Below are 26,553 nucleotides of genomic sequence, written 5' to 3'. Positions count from 1 at the left end.
ACAGAGAAAAAAATATATAATTGCGTGTTAATTATCGTACTAAGCCTTGTGTTGCCTTGACGGTTAAAGTGGTTGGTTTAAGATCTGAGGGTCTTGAGTTCAAACCCCTTACCATTGAATTAACACCAGGTGGGGTTTACTCAGCCTTTCATTCTTCCGAGGTCGGCGAAATGGGTACCAGTGCACTGGTTATAAAGGGCACTGCATCAGCAGCACCCCAAGAAAATGATGCAAACAGCAGTCACAGGCTGCCTCACGACAGCTAATTTTGGTACTCCGTTTACACTCCCCACATCCTCCTCTCTCTACCCATACACCTCCTTCCCCCTCTACACCGCCTCCATACACCTCCTTCCCCCTCTACACCACCTCCATACACCTCATTCCCCTCTACACCACCTCCTTCCCCCTCTACACCTCCATACCACCTCCTCCCAACTCTACACCACCTCCTTCCTCCTCTACTCCACCTCCTTCCCCCTCTACACCTCCATACACCTCCTTCCCCTCTACACCATCTCCTTCCCCCTCCACACAACCTCCTTCCCCCTCCACACCACCTCCTTCCCCCTCTACACCATCTCCTTCCCCCTCTACACCATCTCCTTCCCCCTCTACACCATCTCCTTCCCCCTCTACACCATCTCCTTCCCCCTCTACACCATCTCCTTCCCCTCTACACCATCTCCTTACACCATCTCCTTCCCCCTCTACACCATCTCCTTACACCATCTCCTTCCCCCTCTACACCACCTCCTTCCCCCTCTACACCACCTCCTTCCCCCTCCACACGACCTCCATCCCCCTCCACACGACCTCCATCCCCCTCCACACGACCTCCATCCCCCTCCACACCACCTCTTTCCCCCTCCATACACCTCCTTCCACCTCCTTCCCCCTCCACACCACCTCCTTCCCCCTCCACACCACCTCCTTCCCCCTCTACACCACCTCCTTCCCCTCCACACCACCTCCTTACACCATCTCCTTCCCCCTCTACACCACCTCCTTCCCCCTCCACACCACCTCCTTACACCATCTCCTTCCCCCTCTACACCATCTCCTTCCCCCCTCTACACCTCCTTCCCCCCTCTACACCACCTCCTTCCCCCTCCACACCACCTCCTTACACCATCTCCTTCCCCCTCTACACCACCTCCTTACACCATCTCCTTTCCCCCTCTACACAATCTCCTTACACCATCTCCTTCCCCCTCTACACCACCTCCTTCCCCCTCTACACCACCTCCTTCCCCCTCCACACGACCTCCATCCCCCTCCACACCACCTCTTTCCCCCTCCATACACCTCCTTCCACCTCCTTCCCCCTCCACACCACCTCCTTCCTCCTCTACACCACCTCCTCCTCTACACCACCTCCTTACACCATCTCCTTCCCCCTCTACACCTCCTTCCCCCTCCACACCACCTCCTTCCCCCTCTACACCACCTCCTTCCCCCTCCACACCACCTCCTTACACCATCTCCTTCCCCCTCTACACCACCTCCTTACACCATCTCCTTCCCCCTCTACACCACCTCCTTACACCATCTCCTTCCCCCTCTACACCACCTCCTTCCCCCTCTACACCACCTCCTTCCCCCTCTACACCACCTCCTTCCCCCTCTACACCACCTCCTTCCCCCTCTACACCACCTCCTTACACCACCTCCTTCCCCCTCTACACCACCTCCTTCCCCCTCTACACCACCTCCTTCCCCCTCTACACCACCTCCATCCCCCTCCACACCACCTCCTTCCCCCTCTACACCACCCCATCCCCCTCCACACCACCTCCTTCCCCCTCCACACCACCTCCTTCCCCCTCTACACCACCTCCTTACACCACCTCCTTCCCCCTCTACACCACCTCCTTCCCCCTCTACACCACCTCCTTCCCCCTCTACACCACCTCCTTCCCCCTCTACACCACCTCCTTCCCCCTCTACACCACCTCCATCCCCCTCCACACCACCTCCTTCCCCCTCTACACCACCCCATCCCCCTCCACACCACCTCCTTCCCCCTCCACACCACCTCCACACCTCCCCAACTCTTCCTCCTCCTTCCTCCCCAACCTATCCCTCTTACAAACCCCAACCTCCCCTGCGCCCTTCTCCCTGAACATGTAACCGATAATCCAAAACCCGAACACGAATATAGAACCTTCCTTGATATAAACAAACTTTATTCAGACCGATGACCCGAACATCTCCATGACAGTGACTGTCCAGCTCAATCTCCGGTCCTTAGTTGTTTGACAAAAAGACCACCATGGACGGGCCACAACACAAGGAATACTTCTTGGACCATTGCACGCAGAATGTACAACCGTAAGAGATCGCCCTTGCACGGCACGAGTTAAACTAGTTAGTGAAACAACACCAGGTTGAGGGCCGTTACGTTCATTTATAAAAGTTACGGATTTCGCCACACCTTCATACTACCGTGAGAGAGATAATAAAACACAAACCTGCTCCCTTCGAACGACGACCTACTTCCTGTGACGTCATTTCCTGTCCTCGGACACGGAAGTAGTAGTAGTAGTAGTCGTAGTAGTAGTAGTTAAAAATAAAAACTACTTCCCTTCAAGCGAATGTTTTTTACAAATTTTGTTTCGTTGAATCAGCGTTTGTTTAATTAAAATTCCTACACCTCCTGCAGTGCAGTAAGTTAAAAATTCCCCTTTTATTGGAAAGGGCCATAAGGAGGAGGTTCAAGCAAATGTCGAGGATACACCCAAAGGAAACATTTGATGAGTAGCTGTTTTGTCTCACCTTCGACCTGTGCAGAGCAAATCAGAGCCTCGAGCAGTCGTTGTTGAGGGTATCATCAGCGTTAATGTCGCAACTTTACAATGCCTGTTTGTCCACGTGACAGCAGGGCCGTGGAAGGGACATATTGGGGAAAGTGTGGAGGGGGGGAGTTGAAAAATGATAATATAAACAAAATTATGTTGTAATTTGTATGGTTTATTCATGCAAGTTATTGAAATAGCTCACGACGTCACATGACGTCACAATGCCTCGATATCCTTCACACATTACCGATGCCGATCCATTCCATGAAGCCCCAATGTAGTCTTCCGTCTGTGTGCCAATTCGTGCAGACGGCTTGGAAGGGTTTCACGATTCGCAAAACCGTTTTTTTTTGAAACTCGGAGAAAGCCGAGATAATATGTCTGGACGGGGCACGATAATGAACCAACACCCAAAATGTGCAGTGTGTGGTGGTTACATAGTTTTCATCAGGTCACATTGAACACAAGACCTGCCTGGACAGCACTGTTTCTCCCCTAACGGCTTCGTCGGAAGATCAGCAGCAGGGACAGAAAAAGAAAATTGTGGGGGAAAAAGACGCACCTGCCTTCAAATCAAATGACACCGTGAATACAAGAACACTGAAAAAAACAAAAAACAAAAAACAAACAAAAAACACTGGCAGGGATCGAAAGAAGCAAAGGCCAAACTAAGAACACAGCAGAAATAAATAAAAAGATATTGGATAGCCTTACAGGACACAAACCCACCTCTGCGCTGTCTTAGCCTGGGTTTGAATCTCGACCCAGCTGTAAACCATTATCCTGGTGTTTAGCAGGCAGGGCGAGGCACCAATGTGTGTGCCGTCCTTCAGATGGACATTAAACTGGACGTCCAGTCTGCCGGCATTAGTTCGTGGACGTTAAAGATCCTACGGTGTCCTTCATGAAGAGTAGGCGAGCTATCGCCGGAACCCTGAACAAATTACAAATTGCTGGGAAGGCAATGGCAAACCACCCAGTATAGCCCATGCCAAGAAACTGTTCCGGCAGCACTAATGCTCTGAAAAAGATTATGGTACATCTCATCACATTATCAGAAAAATGTTTGATAACAAGTGAAGTTCAGAAGAAAAAAAAAACAAACAATAGAAAAGAAAAAAAAGTGAAAGAGTCCAGCAAAGATGAAAGTTTTTCATCAGCTGTGTGTCATTCGCACAGGTGGATTAACCACTCAAGGAGAATTTGGATGGGAGAAGAGCTCAACCAAAACGGTACATCAATCCAGGCAGGGATCTCCAAACACATCCCCATGGACCTCCCAAACTTGGCAGTGTGAAATGGTCACGTGATCACAAAACTTGGGGTAATGAACTATGTGGAAATACTATTTGGTTATACAATATGCTGTTAAACATTTCAATAGCTTCAGTGTCTAAATGCTGTCTAAGGCGGTGGTGCTTCCATGTTGGTTTGAAACTGGTGCGAACTGTGTTGTGAAAACGAATGAGAGATGGGATGAAGAACTAAATTTATTAGCTGTGGGAGTGGGTAGAGATATTGAGAAACAGACACATGAGGACTGGAAGAGACTTGAACAAGAATGTTAAATTGTTTATTACATATTCAACCTACATCATAGAAGAGCATGGTCCACAAAACTCGGTTGGTAGCGCCAACGCTCACCATTGAGCAGTCTAATCTGGGTTTTACCGCGGTGCCAGCAGGGAATTCTGTATCTCGGAGCATTCCGTCCTTCAGATCAAGACAAAGCCAGCTGTGCTATCTGCTCTGAGATTGCGAATGTTACAGATCCCATTGTAAAAAAAAAATTATTGGGTAGGCAAATGTGCAATACCTGAACTAAATTTCCCACTTAGAATAAGGCATATAATTAGCATTTTACATGCAGGAAGTGGCACAGGCATGATGGGCAAAATGGCCTGCTCCTGTCTAAAGTTTTCTTGTGCAGTATTTCGAAATTCATCGCTTATGGAAGTAACTGCAGCTACAATGACAGACCTTCCTTCCCTTGCCACTAATGTAACCATTGCTGTCACCTGTTCTTTAAGTTTAAAGTGCACACACCGACCTTGATATTTCCCGATTCAGCATTCAAACCACCTATATTTCATGCCCATCCAGGGATCTCTCGTATTCCGATACGAGTTCAATCAAATGAGACAGCCTGCTCAACATCTCCTTCCAAGGATGGCGTCTTCCTGAATACAATGAATTTTGTAATGCACAACTCCTTGAGTTTGTCTGGGAGAACAATGCAGCTCTTACTGACTTCATGCAAAATATGGTCACTGTACATAAACACACATATACTTAAATATTGTACATATACAAGGTTGTATTAACATTTACTCCACATTTAAACTTAACTTTACATGCCTGGAACCTTTTAGTATTTCAGTTAGCAATCCAAGGTTTCAATGATTTCCCGCAATGTTCAAATTTAAAACAAAGTCAAATGTTTGATCATCATCCAATGTGACCAGCATCTTGTGCAGAACGCCTTGCTTTATATCGGGCCCTTGCTTCTGCTATGTCACCATCCGTATTTCGCTTCTTCAGCTTGCTTACAGCTTCAACTGCCTTCTCACCTGGTTGGCTTACAGCTTCAATGGTCTTCTCAACCGATTTACTACCCCCCTCATTTACCACCTCCATACTCCTCTCAGTTACACCACAACCTGCTGCTTCCTCCTCTAACTTTTCTTGCCTTGTTTGCTGCTCAGCATCACTCTTTCCCCTCTCATCATATATGTTCTCCTCTGTCTTAATTGTTCTCATCTTGTTCTCCTCTTTTGTCTTGCTTCTGATGTTTCTTCCTTCATTCAACCTCTTACTATCACCCTCTTTCTCGTTATCCTCCATTACATTTACAAATTTGTCCTTTATCCTCCCTTTAGATTCTTCAACAGTCTGCTCCTTTCCATCTCTGTTTGACTTTGTGAAATATTCACGCGTGTCAAAATTATTTTTCTCCACACGCAATTTTTCTCGACTCCGTTTGCTTTTTCCATCTTCATCTCGACCTTTCCCATACCGCGAGTGATGTTGTCTTTTTCTCCCTCCCCAGGGAATTTCCTCTCTACTCTTTTCTGCACAACTCTCGTCACCTCTGCTTGTTTCTCTATCCTCTGGACTAATGTTGCTTCTTTCAACGTCTTGTACTCTTCTTTCATGCCCGTTTCCTGCCAACACTAAATCAACTCCTTCCTTGACTTTCCTTGTACTTCCTCTGACTCCCATGTATTTGTCATCTTCATGACTCTCCTGTTCAATCTTCACTTCTTTCTTCAACCTGTAAAAAAAATAAAAAAACCACAACCTTAATAATACAATACCAGTGTAGAATGTACACAATACTGAAAAAGGAATTACAACGTGAAAAAAGATACACGACATAAAGGCACAAAGATATGAAATGAATAATAGTGGAAATTATTGAAGTACAGAACAGAACATTTCAAAGACAATGTACATATTTTATGGATATGTAAATATGTTTACTAAATATAACTGAAATATTAAATGTTTTGATGTGTTATCATCGTGATTCATCCTTTTTAATAAAAGTTGAATAACGTGAAGGTTTGCAAGCACAGGTTTGAATAATTGCACTCTCTCTGTGAAAAGGGGAGCAGAGCAGTAAATGGCACAAAAATTTCTCCCTCACCTGCAAATTTTGCCTCGTCCTTCGCCATCTTTTTCTCCGAGATCAAGCAAAGAGCGGTAAAACTTGTTCAGATCTTTTTGTTTCGTGACATCCATCACAGCTGAAAGAAGGAATTTTAAAAAGTCATAAGAAAAACCTATGAGCCATGTACCCTAATCTTGTTTACAACCAAATGCAAAATTTATCCGAAAAAACAAAATGTAATAAAACAACGAACGCACCAGCAAGATAATCCAAACTAACTCCTATTCATTACCTTGTGTTTATCTAACTCCTATTTGTTACCTTGTGTTTATCTAACTCCTCGTTGTTACCTTGTGTTTATCTAACTCCTCGTTGTTACCTTGTGTTTATCCAACTCCTATTTGTTACCTTGTGTTTATCTAACTCCCTTTGTTACCTTGTATTTATCCAACTCCTATTTGTTACTTTGTGTTTATCTAACTCCTCTTTGTTACCTTGTGTTTATCCAACTCCTATTTCTTACCTTGTGTTTATCTAACTCCTCTTTGTTACCTTGTGTTTATCTAATTCCTCTTTGTTACCTTGTGTTTATACAACTCCTATTTGTTACCTTGTGTTTATCTAACTCCTTTTTGTTACCTTGTGTTTATCCAACTCCTATTTGTTACCTTGTGTTTAACTAACTCCTCTTTGTTACCTTGTGTTTATATAACTCCTCTTTGTTACCTTGTGTTTATCCAACTCCTATTTCTTACCTTGTGTTTATCTAACTCCTCTTTGTTACCTTGTGTTTATCTAATTCCTCTTTGTTACCTTGTGTTTATACAACTCCTATTTGTTACCTTGTGTTTATCTAACTCCTTTTTGTTACCTTGTGTTTATCCAACTCCTATTTGTTACCTTGTGTTTAACTAACTCCTCTTTGTTACCTTGTGTTTATATAACTCCTCTTTGTTACCTTGTGTTTATCTAATTCCTCTTTGTTACCTTGTGTTTATACAACTCCTATTTGTTACCTTGTGTTTATCTAACTCCTTTTTGTTACCTTGTGTTTATCCAACTCCTATTTGTTACCTTGTGTTTAACTAACTCCTCTTTGTTACCTTGTGTTTATATAACTCCTCTTTGTTACCTTGTGTTTATCCAACTCCTCTTTGTTACCTTGTGTTTATCGAACTCCTATTTGTTACCTTGTGTTTATCCAACTCCTATTTGTTACCTTGTGTTTATCGAACTCCTCTTTGTTACCGTGTGTTTATCCAACTCCTCTTTGTTACCTTGTGTTTATCGAACTCCTATTTGTTACCTTGTGTTTATCGAACTCCTCGTTGTTACCTTGTGTTTATCTAACTCCTCTTTGTTACCTTGTATTTATCTACCTGCCTAAATTTTTAATAATCACAAAAATATATATTTTTCCACTCAAAGCCGATTCATCTGAAGGAGATGCTGTGTATCTTTTTACCACCCCACCACCCCTACCTGAGTACTTTTCATTATTATGTATTCTTCCAAGTCTTATCTACACCTCATTTCTTTGTAATCCACCCCTCTCACCATCTCTCTCATTCTCTCTTCTCTCCTCGTCATCCTCTTTCTGCCTCTCCTCCATTCTTTTTCTATATGCCCCTGTTACAAAGGCCAACTCTTCGCCCCGGTCTCCTTCTGCTTCTCGCTCTTTCTGTGCTGTTCTCTCTTCTCTACGTTGCTCATTCTTCTTCCGTTTCTCTGCAGCTGCAAGCAAGCCTTGTATGTAGCGGGGCTAAGGAGGGTATTATGAAGTAGAAATGGAGTTATTTGTGGTTAGGATAATGAAAAGGACATGGGGAAGCAGGTTAGGGTCTGCAGACAAATATGAAAAGATTACATGAGCAACACTGACCTGGCGCTGCTTGATGGCTGACGAAACCTTACTTTGTCGCTCTGCCTGCATGTCATCATACACCGAGTCATATTCAAACACAGTGCTGTCTGTGGCCAATGCCCGTTGAATCTCCAAAATAGTCTACATGCACAGAAAGTAGAAGATAAAAAAAGAAACCTGGTTATTTTTCATTTCTCCGAACAAAATAGGTCACTGTATCAATTCTGAAAATCATCTGCTCGATATATAGTCAAGAGAAGGGGTAAGGAATACATGAACCAACATGTTGGATGTTTCAAAGATTTTTAAACCATGATGTTTATTACCAAACGTGCCAGAGTAGAGGATTGTCAACCAGACGTTAATCAAGTCATGTAATGCGTGTCTCGGTATGTTCGAGGAAACTGGAGATTAAACTCAATCAACGGAGCCGTCATCTCATCGTGATATGACAGATTGAATTTACAACTGATCTCGAGATCACAAACATTGATAGTCCCAATATTTACGCTAAATAATCTTACTATAATAGAGCAAACGTGAATGTTACCGAAACTCCAAAATTGACATTTCACAGTTTTTGGGCCTACGTGGAGGTTCCAACCCAGGCAAAAATGTGGAGTTTCCAACCCATTCCTTTCCTCCAGTAATTCTCTGCAGACTACTGTAGTAGGACCTCTAACCAACTATAGTATATGAGTACCACACTCATATACTATAGTTCAAACTGGAGCATTTTTGCCTGGGAAACCCAGTTCGACCTCTGGTTCCAACCCCAATACTGGCCTTAAGTGGCCACCGAAGGCCAGCGGATGAGCATGCCCTTTAGCCTGACTCTGGTGCACATACTCCGGCCCCAGCTCCGATAAACTGAGAAGGGCACTCCTGCCCGGAGGGCGGGGGTGCCTGCTCGTCCATCAAATTATCCATGTCGTCCTACTGGCATTAACATCTCAATGTTATATGTACCATGATGTTGTTAATCAAGCTTAATATTGGGAGCTAAAGCAGATACCATCCCAAAGAATTATTATATCCAGGAAGGCAAAGTTCCATTACTTGCTGTGTTGCTGCCTTTTTTTTCCCTTCCTTCTGCAGAACCTCTCCAACGGTTTCCTGTGCAGAATGAATGAGGTTGTGGATTTCAAAACAATCAATGGGAAAGTAAAGACAAAGCAGAAAGCATTCAAATATTTTTAGGGGGAAAAAAAAAAGTTTGCTTGATGTGGAATGGTTTGGATAACAAATATTATGATGACAAGTACAATATTTTGGACTGTAAGACCAAACTACTGTATTCTACTTTTCCAAATATTTGTAATCCTCTGATCCGATTTGGAATTTCTTGAATAAAATACTATTATTATTATTATTATTATTATTATTATTATTATTATTATTATTGTTGTTATTAGCAGCCAGTCATCTGTAAGTTTCAAAATCTAGTTTTTGATGATGACCAATAATTTTATCGTTATTTGCTGTTCCTCTGAATTATCCCATTTGCCACAATCAGGATTTTCAGCACGACATTGAAAGCAAGAAATAGGTGTTTATGGGCATTTCTTTTCATATTGAAAAATCTATACCCATCGACGAGTGAGGTGACGGAACCGAGAAAAGGAATGTAGTCTTTGTGTTGGTATCTTTTTGACTTCTTTGTGACACATGACATTTTTATAATAGGAGGAAGGAAGGAAGGAAGAGGTATCAAACCTTAAGGAGATTTTCTTTTTTTGTATACAGGTAAGGCTCATGGAAGGGCTAGAACAATGAACAGATCAGGATGCAATAGAACATGAGGAACAATAGAGGAGAAAATAACAACAGCAGGACCGAGGGACAAAATAGAGGTAGACTTGAACAAATAAGGGAATTGGGGAGGAATGAGGGGGTTACAGTTGGATCACGTACCCCTTGCAGAAACCTGGGGAGGCGGGGTGGGGGACAACACTGAAAGGGCAGAAGACACAAGGCCAGAGAGGAGACAGTAGAAGACAGAGAGACAACTAACCAGTCTGTGATGTAAAAGTGATAGGCCCATAGACTCAGCTTAATCATGGGAGATTCAAATAATCTTTAAGGCCATGGTTTCCGCTGCATCGAGCTGAGCAAGATGTGAGGCAGGGGAGCCATCCCAGAAGGGAGAGCAGTACTCCATCAAGCTGTGGATGAAGGCCATGTCGGTGGATTGTTTAGATGTGCCAAGGAAGGAATTTGTACGACAGAGGATGTGCAGTCTGTGACTGGCTTTGGAAGCTAACTTTGAAATGTGGTTTGCCCAAAAAGAGCGTGACTGATAATGAGACCCAGGAGTTTGAATGATTGACCTTCAAGAGGAGCGTTAATTAAGAAAGTCGATAGGAGGGTTTGCCATACCATGGAGATGGAGATGGAGATGGATATGGAGAAAGGGAAAGAGAATTTGTCTTGTTTGAAAGACATATTCCAAGTGTTTGACCAGCTCGTGATTCCATCAAGGTCTGAAGAGAGGGAAGAAGCTGTAGCCTTCCTGTCTAAGGAATAAGATCAGAGGTTATTGTTTGTTTGTTTTTGATCAGAAGTTACGATGATTAGTGGGGCCTACAAAATTGCTCATTGATAAGAGGTGACAAAGCAGAAAACAATAAAACAATGCAATGTGCTAAGGAATGAGTGCTAAAGAAAGAAGAACACACTTAGAGGAAAAGAAAAGGGAACGTACTTTGGATACGGACATAAAATTGGAGCTCAGGTGTTGATCTGGGAATATACAAGTGCCAATTGTTGTGTTACCACAAAAATAGCAACTGAAAGGTCAACTTGGTGCATCGTTGGTCATGTACTGGATTCGTGTAAAAGGTCAGAAGGACATCTTTGTAATGGACTAGGAAAGTTTCATGATTATGCTGAGTGTATCTCTATTTTAACATGTTTACCTACGTGTTGGAAAGTGAACCATTACAACATAACTTTCTAGTAGAGAAGTAGCATTAGGCACAGGAAAACAAATCTCCTTCACCTGTCATGTCTGAGTCGGAAAACCTCCTTTCATAACCCACTCTTCCTTCACAAGCCATTTAAATGGTGACAATTTTAGAGCACAGTAAGGTTCAGTGGAGTGATGAAAGACCATGCCATCCGTTTACAAGTAGTCAAGCAAAGGAAAGATTACTTCATCATCGGAGTCTTGGAAGATGGATGGGCGGCTTAACAGGCTATTGGGCCGTGTTGTTCGAGACTGGATCAATCCATACCTGCAGAAAAACAAAACAATGATTTCTGATGTAAATTATTTGAAGGGCTTTAAAGCAGTCAGTCTTTCATCTTTAGAAGTATAGTGTTTAAACTTGAAGTGCTATAACAGTTGCCAACTAGAACAGCACTCAGCGGAGCACATACCACCACCAGGATGAACCGTTTACATTTTATATTCCACTGACAGGCCGGACCTGGATCTGGACCTGAACCAAAATCAAATCGGCTTGTTCTTGTCAACTAACAAACTCATCCACCTCCTTTTCTCACAACTCGTCCACAACTTTTTGAAATATCATGCACTATGTCGTTTTTAGCCCCATCTCTCAATGGTGAAGCATCACATAAAAAAATTATATAAACCAATGTCACCAGCAGGGTGATCCGTATCTTGCCAAAAGGTGACCACGTGTGACTTCTTTAAGGTCACACGGAGGTGAACAGAGCTGCTATACACCAGAAGCGACTCCTTGAGGAATATTTGCCTACGAGAGATTCCGATGAGAATTGTTCTACAGAGTAACCATGAAAAATATGTGTTTGCCTCATAACGTCACCAAATGACGTCATAATGCCTCAAGCTTGACATATTTAGAAAGCACTCACCGAGGTGTTCAATTTGAGGTACTACACGATATGGTTCCTAAAACTTGAAAATTTGACCTCAGGCGCTAACCATGAAGGTCAAGGCCAATCGCCACCAAAAACTAATCAGCTGAGTGCCAGACCATATACTACATTCCTATAAAGTGTGGAGACGATTCGATTAAAATTACTCAAAAAATAAGGGTTTAGTCGACTCCCCTGATTTGCGACAAAGTGACCTTGACCTTTGACCTTGACCTTAAAAATTTTATGCGCTGAAAGGGACCTCTATAGGCCTCTGATATGCGAAGTTACAAAAATTTCCAATGATAACTGTGATCTGCAGAGTGATTTATACATGATTACAGACAAAAAGAAAATATGAAGGTCAAGGCCAATCGCCACCAAAAATTAATCAGCTGAGCACCAGACCATGAACTATATTCCCATGAAGTTTGAAGACGATCTGATCAAAATTACTCAAAAAATAAGGGTTTCGTCGACTCCCCTGATTTGCGACAAAGTGACCTTGACCTTTGACCTTGACCTTCAAAATTTTGTGTGCTGAAAGGGACCTCTATCGGCCTCTGATATGCGAAGTTACAAAAATTTCCAATGATAACTGTGCTCTGCAGAATTTTTTATCTGTGATTACAGACAAAAAAAAAAACACAAAACAAAAAAAAAACATACAAGCTGACTAACATATCTTGCAAAAACTTCGTTTTGGCAAGATAAAAATTCTCGTATCCTGATCCAGATCTTCACCAAAATTGAATTGATTCATCCTCATCACACACTCAACCTGTCGATGGTGAAGAATCACTTAAAAAAATTATCGGATCCGGATTTTCACCAAAATCGAATCGATTCATCCGCGTCACACACTCAACCCAGTCTACCAAGTTTCGTCCGAATCCGTCCATATCCATAACTTTTTGAGATATCGCGCTACACGAGTGTTTATCGCCCCATCAGGCTCATCGATTGTGAAGAATCACTTTAAAAAAATTCTCGGATCCACATTTTCATCGAAGTCGAATCGATTCTTTTTTGTCACACACTCAACATCTCCACCGAGTTTCGTCCGAATCCATCCATAGCTTCTTGAGACATCCTGCTCACAAACAGACAGCAGTGAAAACATCACCTTGCGTACACCTTTGGTGTGGAAGGTAAACATCAAATTTACACGAAACTGTTTCATAAAGTTTGTGCCTTATCACCCTTTGTAAATCCTGATGAGTTGATATGACGGCTTGTGATGGGGATAAGTAGTGATTTCAGGCCACGTAGGATTCCTGAGTGGTGAAGGTGGAACAAAAATTAACCAATCACAATCCTTCTTCACCTTGCAAGGTACGATATGATCTCTTGCCTCCACTCTTTAACCCGTTCCTTAATTACCTGGGACACCGAAGGTAGACGGAGGTGATGTTTTCACCCCTGTTTGTTGGTTTGTGATCAGGATATCTCCAAGCTTGGTGTTGGCTCAGTGGTTTGGGTGGTGGATTGGGATCCTAGGGTCCTGAGTTCAAACCCCGTTGGCCGCTGAATTAATACACCAGGGGGTTGACTCAGCCTGTCATCCTTCCGAGGTCGGTGAAATGAGTACCAGTTCCAGTTTGTGTAATCACTCCATCGAGTGCAGCGTGTGGCTGCTGGTTGCATCATTGGTTGGGATGTGGCTATGCCGCTGATGCAGTGTCCCCCTTACCAGTACACTGGTACTCATTTTGCCGACCTCGGAAGGATGACAGGCTGAGTCAACCTCCTGGTGTATTAATTCAGCGGCCAACGGGGCTTGAACTCAGAACCCTAGGATCCCAATCCACCACCCTAACCACTAAGCCAACACCAGGCTTAGTGTGTGTACTGGTAGAGGGGCACTGCATCAGCGACACTGTCGCGCTTCAAGAAATGATAGCTACCCCGGCAGCTAAGCTGCCATACAACCACCACCACCACCACCACCACCACCACCAGGATATCTCAAAAAGCTACGGACGGATTCGGACGAAACTTGCTGGACAGGTTGGGTGTGTGACACAAAACGTAGACTGTTCATCCTGGCGAAGGTACGACGCTATGTCCCGAGGAGCCGTTCTAGTTCACCTGCTTTAATCCACCTGTGGTCGCATTGCCCCACCGTCTGTCAACTCGCTCTTTGACAAAGCAATGATTTTATATTAAAAAAAAAAATTCATTTACTCAAGAAATCTCTTAATCAGCGTCACCTCTGCAACCATCATAACAAGATTGTGTAACCTAGTTCCATTTGCTCAAACGGCCCAGCATCACCACAACACATGCAGAACGCACTACTGAAAGATTCAATCAAAAAAAAAATCCCGCATTCCTCTGTGGTATCCGCGAATGATCAAAATAAACCACAGACCCATAACAATAGTTATCAAAAGGTTCGATTATTGATACAAATGCTGAAGGACTAGTTAGGCCTCACTGCTTCCGCCCAGACGCTGCCATGGTACAGAGTCACGTGATACGTCACAGATTGCGGAAAAGCTTTTCCTTCTCTAATATTAAATCTTCTTCTTCCTATTCTTCCTCTTCTTGTTATTCTTATTCCTCCTCTTCCTCCTACTCTTCTTCTGCTACTTCTTCTTCTACCTCTTCTTCTTCTTCTTCTTCTTCTTCTTCTTCGTTAAGAGTTTAAATGGCGTTTTCAGAGCTGCATGACTCTATATATACCACGTACACTTAGACAGGCGTCGACAACTTCCGGATGTTCTAAAGCTTCGTGTACCTGACACCGCTCGCAGGACACGGAGGAGTGACGGCCTAGTTCGATACAAATACAAGTTTATAGACCACAGCGTCCGAGTCTGTGTTTTCGAGGAATACCAGGGCTGTGTTCCGTGAGAAAGCCGCTTGCCAAGCGGAGTAAGCGACCAAGAGAGGTGCTTGGCGAGCAGCTTACTAACGGAAACACGCTCACTTTGCAAAATAGCCGCCGTAGTCAGATTGAAAAATGATTGGTGGCTTATTTCTTCAATTCTCCCGTCACAGAGGACGATAATGAAACGTGCAGTTCATACATATATATATATATATATATATATATATATATATATATATATATATATATATATATATATATATATATATATATATATATATATATATATATATATATATTTCCACATTTTTATCCCAATTCTTTAAAATATACAAACTTGCAAACCCTCCCCCACCCTTCAAAATGTACAGTACAGTCAATAGATAAGCTCGGTAGGGGACTCCTCCTTCTGACTCCACATTTTTCCCCCCTTTCCCTTTTCCTCGTACTCTGGAGCCGCTGCGAGCACAATAGATTTGTTTGGGGAAGTTGGCAGCTCCTGCCGAAGTGTTTGGTTCGGTGGCGTGAATGGAGTAAATTCAAAATGTGAAGAAGAAGAAGACGAGTGAGAATTAAGAGAAGAAGAAGAAGAATACGAGTGAGAATTAAGAGAAGAAGAAGAACACTTCCAATATCTGCTGGCTGTTTCTCTGACCAATCGAGAAGCTCGTAATCGCGGCCTAGCAGCAAAACAGGCAAGGTGAGGCGGCTCTTGAGTGTTAATTCATTATGATGGCTGAATGAATAGATAGATAAATAAATAAATAAATGGTGTACTTTATGGTTACTGCCTTGTGTGCAGTCCTTAGAGTATTTGTGTGGATTTCGAAGTGCACATAAATAAAGGAAATATCACTCTTCATTAATCTTGTATTCAGTTGTCAAGTTAGTACGTCATAATGTTGTCAAATAAAGAAATTGTTTTAATGGTGAATATTTATTTGCTTGTGTTCTAAAATGTGAAATGATTGAGGATTGATACTTCGACCTCAGTGGTTGTGGTGAATTGTGGGGAATAATGTGGTTTTGTGTGGTTGTGGTGAATACAGTAATGTGGTTTTGCATGACGTATGGTTGTGGTTGTGTGCATGACGTATATCACAGTGACATTGACCTTCATACATCAGCCAACTACATAACGAATGCTAAATGTCATGATATTATATTGTTGTGGTGCCGGGTATCGGTGGCGAGCACGACCGCGAGATGGAGCAGTAGAGTCGGCTCCACCGAACACCTGGAATTTATAGGTCGTCACCCCGGATAACTCCAGAGCCAACGGGTCCCTTATCGGACCGAAGATTGCCAATTTAAATTTACCTAAATACCCACGTCGTCCAAACTATCGGGGAAATTCCCCCTCGGCAGAGCTCGAGCGGAACGAGCCGTTAGCGTGCTCGAACCATGCGTAACCCGAGCGGATGGTTACCGAGGTCCGTTGGTCCAAATGCACAATTTGACGCTTCCCAATTTCCCAACACGCACCATGCTAAACCAATGAAAGAAACACAGAAGTGAGCTGAAACATTTAATAGGGGATTTATTTATAATGGGGTGGGTGGGGAAGGGAACACACAAAGAGCAGAGTTATCACGACTAAGCAAGGCAAGTAATGTACAACAACAAGTACTTAACAATTCTACTTAACAGACGGGCACACACACACACACACACACACACACACACACACACACACACACACACACACACACACGAAATGGGCCGGCCGGCCTTTATTGATGCCCCCCAGCTCGGAGGGAAGGTGAGCTGAAGGGGAGAACTTGTTTCGCACCTCCCCGCCTCGTGCGGTTTTCGATGATCCGGTTCGGCGGGACTCGAACCTGCAACACAATGCAATGATGGACGCCAGCCAGCGCGAAGGTGGATCAGACAGAACGCCGGCAGGCCAGGCGAGATGACCAGGCGACGCAACCTTGACTGGACCTCCGCTGGACCTCAACATAACTCTGGCCCAACAACTGCGCTGGACCGATCGCAACCTCACTCGCACACCGTCGGGTCTCATCTCTCTCTCTCTCTCTCTCTCTCTCTCTCTCTCCCCCTCTCCCCCTCTCCCCCTCTCCCCCTCTCCCCCTCTCTGTCCGATCGTGCCGAAACTATATCCCCTTCTTGTCCGGGGGGGGGGGGCGCCTTCTCGTGACCCGCTCTCCCTCATTGGATAGTATTGGCGCGCAAGTGCGCTCGTCGCCTCTGTCACTGGCAAAAACGGGCGCCAAGTCCATTGATTGGTCCAGGGGCGTGGTGACCACGCGGACCGCCCCTCACACAGCGGAGGAGTCCCATTGTTCGAAGGACGGCAACCTCGCTCACATCACCCCGATTGGGCGAGAGCCGCTGTGAGGTTCCGCTTGAACTCCGCCCACCGTGGGCGCTTATGGCGTCAGGTTGATGAAGCGAGGCGAAGGCGCGAAGGATGAGGTGGCGTTGTTGATGTAAATATGTAAAAAAAAACCCTGACTATCAAAATAACTCCGCAACGCACGAACATTTAATTCCCATTAGACTAGGGATGGGACCCTAACTAGAAACACATACTTACCGATATAACTGATCTATAGGGACTCTGACTGTTGTGTGCAGTAAGCTTCCAAATTCGGAACAATATCACATCCTTGAATAGCTTTATTACAACCAATGTTGTGATCCACCCTGTCAAGTACAAAAGTATCAGACATGTACTTACTTTTTGTTTCATAGCTAGCGGATATATCTATCAAGGACTCGTGCTTGGGATGGAATGGCAATTGATAGGACGTGAGGGCTAAATAACCACAATCCCTCGGCAGAGCGCATACCTCCACCAGACTGAACAGTTTACGTTGCGTGTTGTATTCCACTGATGGGCCGGATCTGGATCTACTGACCTGAACCAAAATGTAATCGGCTTGTTCTCGTCATCTAATCAACTCTCTCACCTAGTTTTGTCATAATCCAGACACAACTTTTTGAGATATTATGTTGTTTGTGGTCCCATTTCTCCATCATGAAAAATCGCTTGTAACATCCGTTCCCTTGGGACCATACTCTGCGCAGAGCATTGGTGCTGCCTAAGAGGTCTCCTTGGCTATTGGGCACAATCCTGGATGGGTAGCCACTCCGACACAGGATACCATTGTTGTCGAATTTTGTTGTTAACCGTTTTAACTGACTCGATGTAAATCCTGTTACTCAAATGAAAGCCACAATTAATTCACTGTCCACAACGGAAAGTGCATTACATCAGATAATTTTATTAACATAGTACTATGGAGTTCAAAACACTGAGATGTAAGCATCCACAATGATTTGCACTAAACCAAGATTACATTTCCTGGCATTTATATGTTTTTGGGGGAGTGGAGGGGGCTGATAAGCATTAGGCAAAATAACTTCAATTGCAATACGTGTCTACTAGGTGAAAAGCGAATGACATAATCATGGCAAAAGTTGCAGTGTTATCAACCAGGTCACCTTGTTCCATAGCAAGACATTCCTTTTATCAACATTTAGGTCAAAATACTTGGCTAAGAGGAAGCATAACTGACAGCCAATTTGACTTGGAGCATAAAAATTAAATTTATAAAGCACCAGCAACAATATTAATTGAGAGTACATTAATATAATTATTTTCTCCCACACCAGCATGCTGGCACTCATTTTGCTGACCTTGGAAGGATGACAGGCTGAGTCAACCCTACCTGGTATTAATTCAGCATCCAACAGGACTTGAACTCAGTATCCTAGGATCCCAAGCCCACCACCCTAACCATTAAGCCAACACCAAGCATATTGCTTGTAAAAATTACAAAAAATTCTCGTATCCAGATTTGAATCTTCACCAGAATCATATAATTCCATCCTTGTCACAGACTCAACATGTCCACCAGGTTTCATCCAAATCTGTCCACAACTTTTTCAGATAACCTGCACACATGCAAACACAGACAGACAGATGGGGGTGAAAATATCAGGATGACGGGCAGAGTTCACCTCACCTGGTATTAATTCAACACCCAAGTGGGGTTTGAACTCAGGATCATAGGATCCCAAGCCCACCACCCTAACCATTAAGCCAACCCCAGGCATACCAGGCTGAACAGTTCACCTTTTGTATTCCACTGTTCGGCCGAATCTGCATCCCGACCTTAACCAACATCTAATCGGCTTGTTGTCACCCACCCAACTCAACCACAAAGTTTTGTCATCCATCCACAACTTTTTGAAATATTGTGCGATACACATTGTTGTTTTAGCACTCTCTCTCAATGGTGAACAATTGCTTACATTCTCAAAATCAATTCCTCCTTGTCACACACACAACCTGAAAGCCTGGTGTTGGCTTAACGGTAAAATTGGATGGCTTGATATCGTAGGGTCTTGAGTTTGAGCCCCTGTTGTGCTGTTAGATAACACCAGGTGTGTTGATTCAGCCTGTCGTCCTTCCACGGCCAGCAAAATGAGTACAGCTTCCTGGAAACGGGGCACTGCATCGGTGGCACTTCTGCGCTCCCAGCAATGAGGCAACCAGCAGCCACACACTGCATACAATAATAATATAATATTATCCAACCTAATATATTATTATATCTTAATACTAAATAATAATATCCAACCTGTCCACCAAATTGCATCCAAATCCATCTGCAGTATAATTTTTTGAGATTTGTAACAGAACGACAGGAGTGAAAACATAACATCTGTCCACCTTCGGTGGTGGAGCTAATTACAACAAAGTTTAATGATGTGATAGAGATATAGATATGTGTGTGGAGAAAGAGAGGAAGAGAGATTGATATTTATAAAGGGAAAGATCGGGGGAGGTGATCAACTTAAATAAAATACTATGGATATATAATTTAAACTCCAGGGTTCGTTTGTGTTGAATGCATCTCTTTGGGGTGTTCCAAAACTGCAACAATGTAATATAATTGAAAAGATTACTATAAATGATGTTGATATCACAACATCGGATATTCAATTCTATTTCAATTGTAAACCTCAAATTATAGTTCCCTTACCGAAAGTAAGAACTTAACCGATAAGCAATTGACTGGTTTCCCGACTGCACGGATCATCAGCTGGGCACCATTCCTCGAGGTTTCGATCCTTTCAGCCCAGAAACCTCTCCAAGCGCCAGATCCACAACCTCAGTCAGGGATCCACAGCAGTAGATTACTTGCATCAATAGATCCACAACCACAGTTGCGTCCAGGTAGTCGGTCAAATCCTACAAGAAAAAAAAAATGACCGTTTTACAGCCATTTTTCCCTGCTGTGCAGGGGTTTGGCTTTTTCTTGAGGCAATGTTTTATGGCCGGATGCCCTTCCTGACGCCAACCCTGGTCGCCTCTTACGACACACAGGGATATGGTACACCTATTCTAACCGGGGCATACACCGGGACCAGTACACTGGCACTCATTTCGCCGACCTCGGAAGGATGACAGGCTGAGTCAACCCCCTGGTGTTAATTCAGCAGCCAACGGGGCTTGAACTCAGGACCCTTGGATCCCAAGCCACCACCCTAACCACTAAGCCAACACCAGGCATGGTCAAATCCTACAAGCAACATCAATATTCAAACTTTTCTCACGAGAGGATAGAATGTACTGGTATTATGGGTTCCACCGGTCCAGTTTGCGAGGGGCTTCTGTGACACTTCGGCCAAAGAGCCTCAGATAACTCCACGGCATGACGAGTTGCTAAGCAACCACATAAGGCATCCGAGACAATTTAGGTTGGGTCCTTGCGTTGAAATCCCACGTCACCTTCCCAGCAAATTAATCCCCTCTCCACCCCCAGATGAGGCTTGCACTCTCAATGCCCCATTTCTGTCAATCAGAACGGCCGAGCGATACCATCAGTGGGACATTGGCTAATATTAACCATAACGAAACTGTGGGGAAGAACTTTTTTTATTTATACTCTGTCTAATCAATTGAGGAAAAGATGATCAGGCAGGTTGGAAATAGTTTATAAAAGATTTGGCAAAAGCAGGCATTTACAAAGCAAAAACAGTGTCACAAAGAAAGATCTTACCCCTAACACATAAGGGTCATTCCGTGTCAAATCAGCCAAAAAATGAAATTCTTTGGTGACCCCCTCAGATTTTCCTGAAAAAAATTCTCAAAGCTACCTTAACATATATGAGGAAGGTTTGCCAAGTTGTAGCTCAAAATTCCAAGTAGTGTCCATGATATGGCCCTACAAACACCCTAGGGGTGTTTCAATTTCTGGCAGTTGCGAGTTGAAGATTTGTATCTGAAGCATTTTTGGAGGGCTCTAAATTCCAGAGTTTTACAAACAGAGTTCTGAAAATTCACACAAATGGTGTTTATTAGTGAGGCTTTCAGAATCTGACGTAAAAAATGTTCTACTTAAAATACTTTTGAAGATAAGTACTCTCAAAAGTAGTGATTTGTAACATGCAGTCAAAAAAATTTGAGTTTTCAAATTGCTGCCAACAGTCAGTTTATTCATCATGAAGAAATTTCTTGCCTGATTTACATAATCTAGTGACTGGATCATTTACACAAGAAAACTGAAACCCTTTGGAGCAAAATCTTCCGTGCTATAGGTGTCTGAACTTTGCTCCAGACTCAACAACACTGAAATTTACCCCAAGTGTTCACCATGTTGACAGTTACACAGCTCGTTTAAATTTTTGTCACTTAAAGACACATACATAGGCAAACTGTGGTAGACAATTCAAGAGTTGTTCTCAATCGCTTCTATTTTTAAACAACATTTTTAAAAAGATGCATCAATTTCTAATGATTCTGCTGTCCCAAAAGCTACTTTTTTAAAAATATATTTTTTACTAACAAACATAGGAAAAATAAAGATATTGTAAGGAAGTATGACTTCAGTGGAATCTAACAATATATAAATCAGTTTAGTAAAGCTTAAAGAAGTGCACCAAAATCATTTCCAAAGTTCGGCATGAAGCACAACTCCATCTTATTTAGGCTTTAACCGAATACACACAGCCCTGTCATAACTGCCAATGCTCATTGATACATTTTATTATATCCTGGCAATTATAAAACTAATCACTGTTCATTTTGTACAATGGATCCAAGTACATTTGTCCAAACAATTTGATATGAAATTATGAAAAAAAAGTTGAATCAGATATTGTACCTACATTTACAAATGGATGTAGACTTTCGTACAATGTACACTAAGTATATAAACAATTGGATATGCAAATGATTATTTATAATGGTGATTATTATGATCACATTATGTGTCTTAATTTGTAGTTGAGATTGGTGGTGGCCTTAAACTAAAATATCCTTTTAAAATAAAATGTGAGCCAAATTAAAGTAACCATATACTTGTTCTGACCAAAAAACACAACAATTTGATCATTGTGGTGCCAACTTGTGAATGTTTGGCATGGCTTCCACTTCAAAAGCACACCTATTGCTTTTATTCTACATCTTTCATCGAACATGTTTTTTTTTTTTTTAAATAGTGGGCCTTTTTAAAAATAGAAGGGATTGAGAACAACTCTTGAATTTTCTACCACAGTTTGCCTATGTATGTGTCTTTAAGTGACAAAAATTTAAAAGAGGTGTAACTATCAACATGGTGAATACTTGAGGTAAAACCAGGGTAAATTTCAGTGTCGTTGAGTCTGGAGCAAAGTTCATACACCAAAAGCACCCAAGATTTTGCTCCATAAGGTTTCAGTTTTCTTGTGTAAATGATCCAGTCATTAGATTTTATGTAAATCAAGCAACAAAATTTTTCATGATGAATAAACTGACTGTTGGCAGCAATTTGAAAACTCAAATTTTTTTCACTGCATGTTACAAATCACTACTTTTGCGAGTACTTATTTTTTATTTTTTATTTTTAAATAAATTAATTTTTTTAAAGTATTTTAAGTGGAACATTTTTTTTATGTCAGATTCTGAAATCCTCACTAATAGACACCATTTGTGTGAATTTTCAGAACTCTGTTTGTAAAACTGGAATTTAGAGCCCTCCAAAAATGCTTCAGATACAAATCTGCAACTCACGACTGCCAGAAGTGAAACACCCCTATGGTGTTTGTAGGGCCATATCTCGGACACTACTTGGAATTTTGAGATATAACTTGGCAAACCTTCCTCATATATGTTAAGGTAGCTTTGAGAATTTTTCAGAAAAATCTGAGGGGGTCACTGCAACCCCTGGCTGAAATGACACAGAATGAGCCATAAGCCCCTTAGTGATGGTCAGTCATCTTGTCACAAATCCACACACACAGGTGCCTCAAGCATTTCAGGAGGAGAGAACCGTGTTTTTCTGTGCAACCGCTTGTCTGATTGAGATGAATTTTTCACCATTGATGCGACTACTCATGTAGAATGTTTTAATGATAAATATGACGTCATCGGTCACGTGGTGTGGCAGCCATTATTGGAAAAACGGAAAAACTTTGGACCACTATCTCTGAAACCGCACCAAGGAAGAAATTGAAACTTAGCACATAGTAAGTACTCCTCATGGGGAATGAGTTTTTTTTTATGACATAATTGCATATGTAGAATGCCACATCCGAGCAGTATGAAAATTTTTGAGGGTCATCTGGGGATAAAATGGTCCACAAAAAAAAATTCATTACATCATCGGTCACGTGATAAGGCAGCCATATTGTTAAAAAAAAAAAACCTTCAAAAATCTTCTCTGAAGTGGCTGAACAAATTGAGGTGAAACTTTACACTTATGACCGCCTGTCCATGAGGAGCAAAAGGTTCACACAAATGATATGATGGAGGTCACATGGTTTGGCAGCCATATTAAATTTACCCTAAAACCCATAAAAATACGCCACTCAAAATAAGTCCTGGTGAGAGTCTGTAATCTCTGATTGCTTTTTTTCTTGTTTCCAATTGCTATTATAAGGGGTGGGGGGGGGGGGTGGACATTTATCCATTCAGATATTCTGGTTTTGCATTTTAAGTTAATTATCTTAAATTTATTGAATTTGTTTTTCATTTGGAAGTTGTTGGTTACGATGTGGCAAAAGTCTGATTTAATGCAATTTAATTCCAGGTTATAAGGCAACAAAAGGTGAAAATTTTGAAAGGGGGTGTACACTTTCTATAAGCACTGTACATACAGTATTGTAACGACGGGTTTCGAACCACGGTCCCAAATGTCACTACTGACTATGATTGTTACAGGTGGTGACATCAGCGACCCTAGGTCCAACTTCCAGCCCGTCGGGCTTAGGCCCACAAGCTAACCGAGCGGTTTTTGGAAGCTTGCATAATTTTGCGTGGGAAGAGGGAGGGGGGCAGTGACCCTTTCTTGGCATAAAAGGGTTACGTCGACAGCTATCAGAGCAGTTTACTATGTGCAGGAGGTTTAATCCACGGTATGAATTCAGGGGCAACAATGGCTCCCTTATAAGGGTTTCTTCACGGGAGAAATGGAGAAAATGGTGGCACGTCGTCTCTTCGAGTCAAAACCTCTCTCAACTCCTCCCCCATTCGTCACTTCCCTTGCAGCCAACCAGAAAGGCAGGGTGGCCAATGAGGTTCATAATTACAATCTAATTTTCATCAGGAATTCGTCAAAGCAACCATTTACATTGCAAAACAGTCAATGTATTGTCTTTTTTGTTCTTAGCCATAAATGAGGAGCCTCCAATATCGGGAACATCCAGCTCGTCTGAACATGACATGAAGCAGCTTTAAAGAAGGGTGTGTAAAAATGATGGTATAACTCAAAGATAAAATAAAATAATAAAGGTGCTAGTCTTTCCCACAACTGAACTGGTATGAAACATGTCTGACACTTAAACAGTACTTATCACCATTATACACCTCCTCAGCTATCGGCATCTCACCCTTATTTCCACAACTGTAACGATATATATTTTAAAATAATGTATTTATATAAATATCCTGTTTATAATGTTTTATTATTGGTATTTCATTTCACTAATTCTATTTTGTGTCATTTTATGATCTTAAAGAAAACTTGTTTTAATCTGCTAACTGTAGCTCCCTGTGTATGTCTGACTAGTATTAATCTATTGACAAGTTCAGTGCTGTGTGTGGTTACTCTCAGTCCTAATTATTTCACCTGCAACCGTACCATAGAGTAACTTCTGAGAAATATTTCTGTCGAAGATAGGCATTCGTACAATGTAGAATGGAAAAGCGTCTCGTTTATCATTAATAATTTGGTGTGAAATTTATTATTATTGAGATCGATTTGTAATTCCAAAAAGAAACTGAGAAACTGAAGTGTTTAGTTTTCCTTTTTTAATTTGAGTTATTTTGGATACATCATCATGAAGCTGATCAAATACAAATCCATCATCAATGAATCGTAAGATGTTTCCACACCTTCGTGCAGTTGTTAGTTTATTCCTGCACATGTTCTGAACCCAATCAGACTCGTACATGTGCAGAAATAAATTTGCAAAAAAAGGGGCCGGATCTGAACCGATGGGTATCCCCACTGTCTGCTGGAGTATCTTGTTGCCAAATGTAAAGAAACTGTTGTTTCGGAGAAATCGAATCCTTTCTTTGAGTTTATCTTTTGAAAAACTACATAAATATTGATTTTCCTTTATAGACCTGTTTGCTCTCTTTTGATAGGAATTCATGTAAACTTTATTACCTCCTGCAAATGCTTTATCTACCGCTCTGTCCAATGCGGTTACGAGCTTGTCATGTGGAATGTTTGTGTGTAATGTAGAAAATTCACAAGTTGATAAACATTTAGTCTTACCCTGATTATGTTGTGGATACTGTTGATTACAAGTTTTGAATTATCAACGATGTAGAATTTTTTTTTTTTAATACAGTTCCAGAATAAAATCTCACCTTTTCATGGTAGTTTATAAACTGGTGTCACCACCCCTGTAATACTACTTGACAAAGATTTCAAACTGCATTCTATACATGATGAACCTCATCTTACGAAGGCTTTTTTGTGCATTTTTTGGATCCAGTAAATGAACGGTGATTCATGGTGTTTATCTAGAACTAACAGTCTTCTCGCGTTTGAGTGATTTACATGGTGTTGTATCGAGTATTTTATTATCTTTACTTGTTTTGTAGGTCTTTGAAGGTCTAGGCTGGAAGCACAATTCTTCCAAAAGTGTTTGAATGCAGAATGTATTGCATACAAATGTAATATTATTATTTGCTTTGTCAATTGGAACAATAACATGTGTTTGAAGCTGTTTTAAATTCTGTCTTGTCTCTAGATTGTTTAAAATTACCTTTGGATTATTGATTCAAACTTTTATTTTCAAATCAACAATTCTAATTTTAACATGTTTCTCTGTCTCTTCCAACCATAAAGCCATTCGTGTGTTTGGTACTTTGTGTTTATCAATTTGTTCTCTCATCCATTCAATCAGTCCTCTTATTGTAAGTTCCATTGCTTTATCCCAGTTAATTCTTTCATTTTCTCTATAAGTTTGTCCTATTTTAAGTAATGCACGTAATTTTCGATTTTTCACTATTCTGACATCACCTGTGATGATGTGTTTATGATGTGGATCTTTAAATAGGGAATGTTCACAATTACAACGATGTGTTACTCAACCATTCATCTATGTCTATAGATTGCACAGT

General features: G+C 42.0%; 3 protein-coding genes and 1 long non-coding RNA gene across 12 annotated transcripts in view; 1 reads left to right on the top strand and 3 right to left on the bottom strand.

Annotated features, from left to right (window-relative positions):
* The window catches only part of AP1B1 (adaptor related protein complex 1 subunit beta 1), a 40,949-nt gene extending 38,148 nt beyond the window's left edge, over positions 1 to 2,801 (bottom strand). For 3 of the 5 annotated variants that reach the window (XM_085880931.1, XM_085880928.1, XM_085880932.1), the window contains exon 1: positions 2,475 to 2,562. The gene's annotated coding sequence lies outside the window, so the exon portion shown is untranslated. Of the gene's footprint in view, positions 1 to 2,474; positions 2,568 to 2,778 lie in introns of those variants that run through there. The other 2 variants (XM_085880927.1, XM_085880926.1) reach the window with 2 other exon arrangements.
* A 1,546-nt stretch (positions 2,802 to 4,347) lies between these two features.
* LOC147025978 (uncharacterized) lies at positions 4,348 to 14,741 on the bottom strand. 3 transcript variants are annotated; one of them, XM_085880934.1, is made up of 7 exons: positions 14,565 to 14,741; positions 11,433 to 11,514; positions 9,338 to 9,394; positions 8,297 to 8,419; positions 7,972 to 8,176; positions 6,451 to 6,550; positions 4,348 to 6,075 (listed from the first exon to the last, which is right to left on the bottom strand). In XM_085880934.1, exons 1-7 carry the CDS (start codon positions 14,585 to 14,587, stop codon positions 5,250 to 5,252), a joined length of 1,416 nt encoding a protein of 471 aa, XP_085737060.1. In that variant the 5' UTR covers positions 14,588 to 14,741; the 3' UTR covers positions 4,348 to 5,249. The 3 variants fall into 3 exon arrangements, with proteins under 3 accessions (XP_085737060.1, XP_085737059.1, XP_085737061.1); XM_085880933.1 differs by lacking the exon at positions 14,565 to 14,741 and adding an exon at positions 13,102 to 13,320; XM_085880935.1 differs by lacking the exon at positions 14,565 to 14,741 and adding an exon at positions 10,983 to 11,020.
* Positions 14,742 to 15,416: 675 nt separating this feature from the next.
* Positions 15,417 to 26,553, top strand: part of DGCR8 (DGCR8 microprocessor complex subunit) — a 64,579-nt gene continuing 53,442 nt past the window's right edge. For 2 of the 3 annotated variants that reach the window (XR_015058072.1, XM_085880924.1), the window contains exon 1: positions 15,417 to 15,660. The gene's annotated coding sequence lies outside the window, so the exon portion shown is untranslated. The remainder of the gene's footprint in view (positions 15,661 to 26,553) is intronic. The other variant, XM_085880925.1, reaches the window with a different exon arrangement.
* The window catches only part of LOC147025977 (uncharacterized), a 48,468-nt gene continuing 40,071 nt past the window's right edge, over positions 18,157 to 26,553 (bottom strand). Inside the window, exon 3 of the long non-coding RNA XR_015058073.1 lies at positions 18,157 to 20,187. This is a non-coding gene — a long non-coding RNA (uncharacterized LOC147025977). The remainder of the gene's footprint in view (positions 20,188 to 26,553) is intronic.

Source organism: Eptatretus burgeri, chromosome 5 (assembly GCF_056783735.1).
Source record: "Eptatretus burgeri isolate ZD-2024b chromosome 5, Ebu_testis_v1, whole genome shotgun sequence".
NCBI classification, from domain to species: Eukaryota; Metazoa; Chordata; class Myxini; order Myxiniformes; family Myxinidae; genus Eptatretus; species Eptatretus burgeri.
Note: the sequence above shows the minus strand (reverse complement) of the source record. Positions and strands in the feature narration are given on the sequence as shown.

What these genes read in the sequence shown, in the direction of transcription:
- LOC147025978 (XM_085880933.1), bottom strand. Translation starts at nt 13,307, where the DNA reads ATGAAACAGTTTCGTGTAAATTTGATGTTTACCTTCCACACCAAAGGT. An exon ending in AAAAGGCAGCAACACAGCAA is followed by an intron (nt 8,420 to 9,337) that starts GTAATGGAACTT and finishes CTGTGCATGTAG; the next exon opens with ACTATTTTGGAGATTCAACG. An exon ending in GGACGAGGCAAAATTTGCAG is followed by an intron (nt 6,076 to 6,450) that starts GTGAGGGAGAAA and finishes TTTTTTTTACAG; the next exon opens with GTTGAAGAAAGAAGTGAAGA.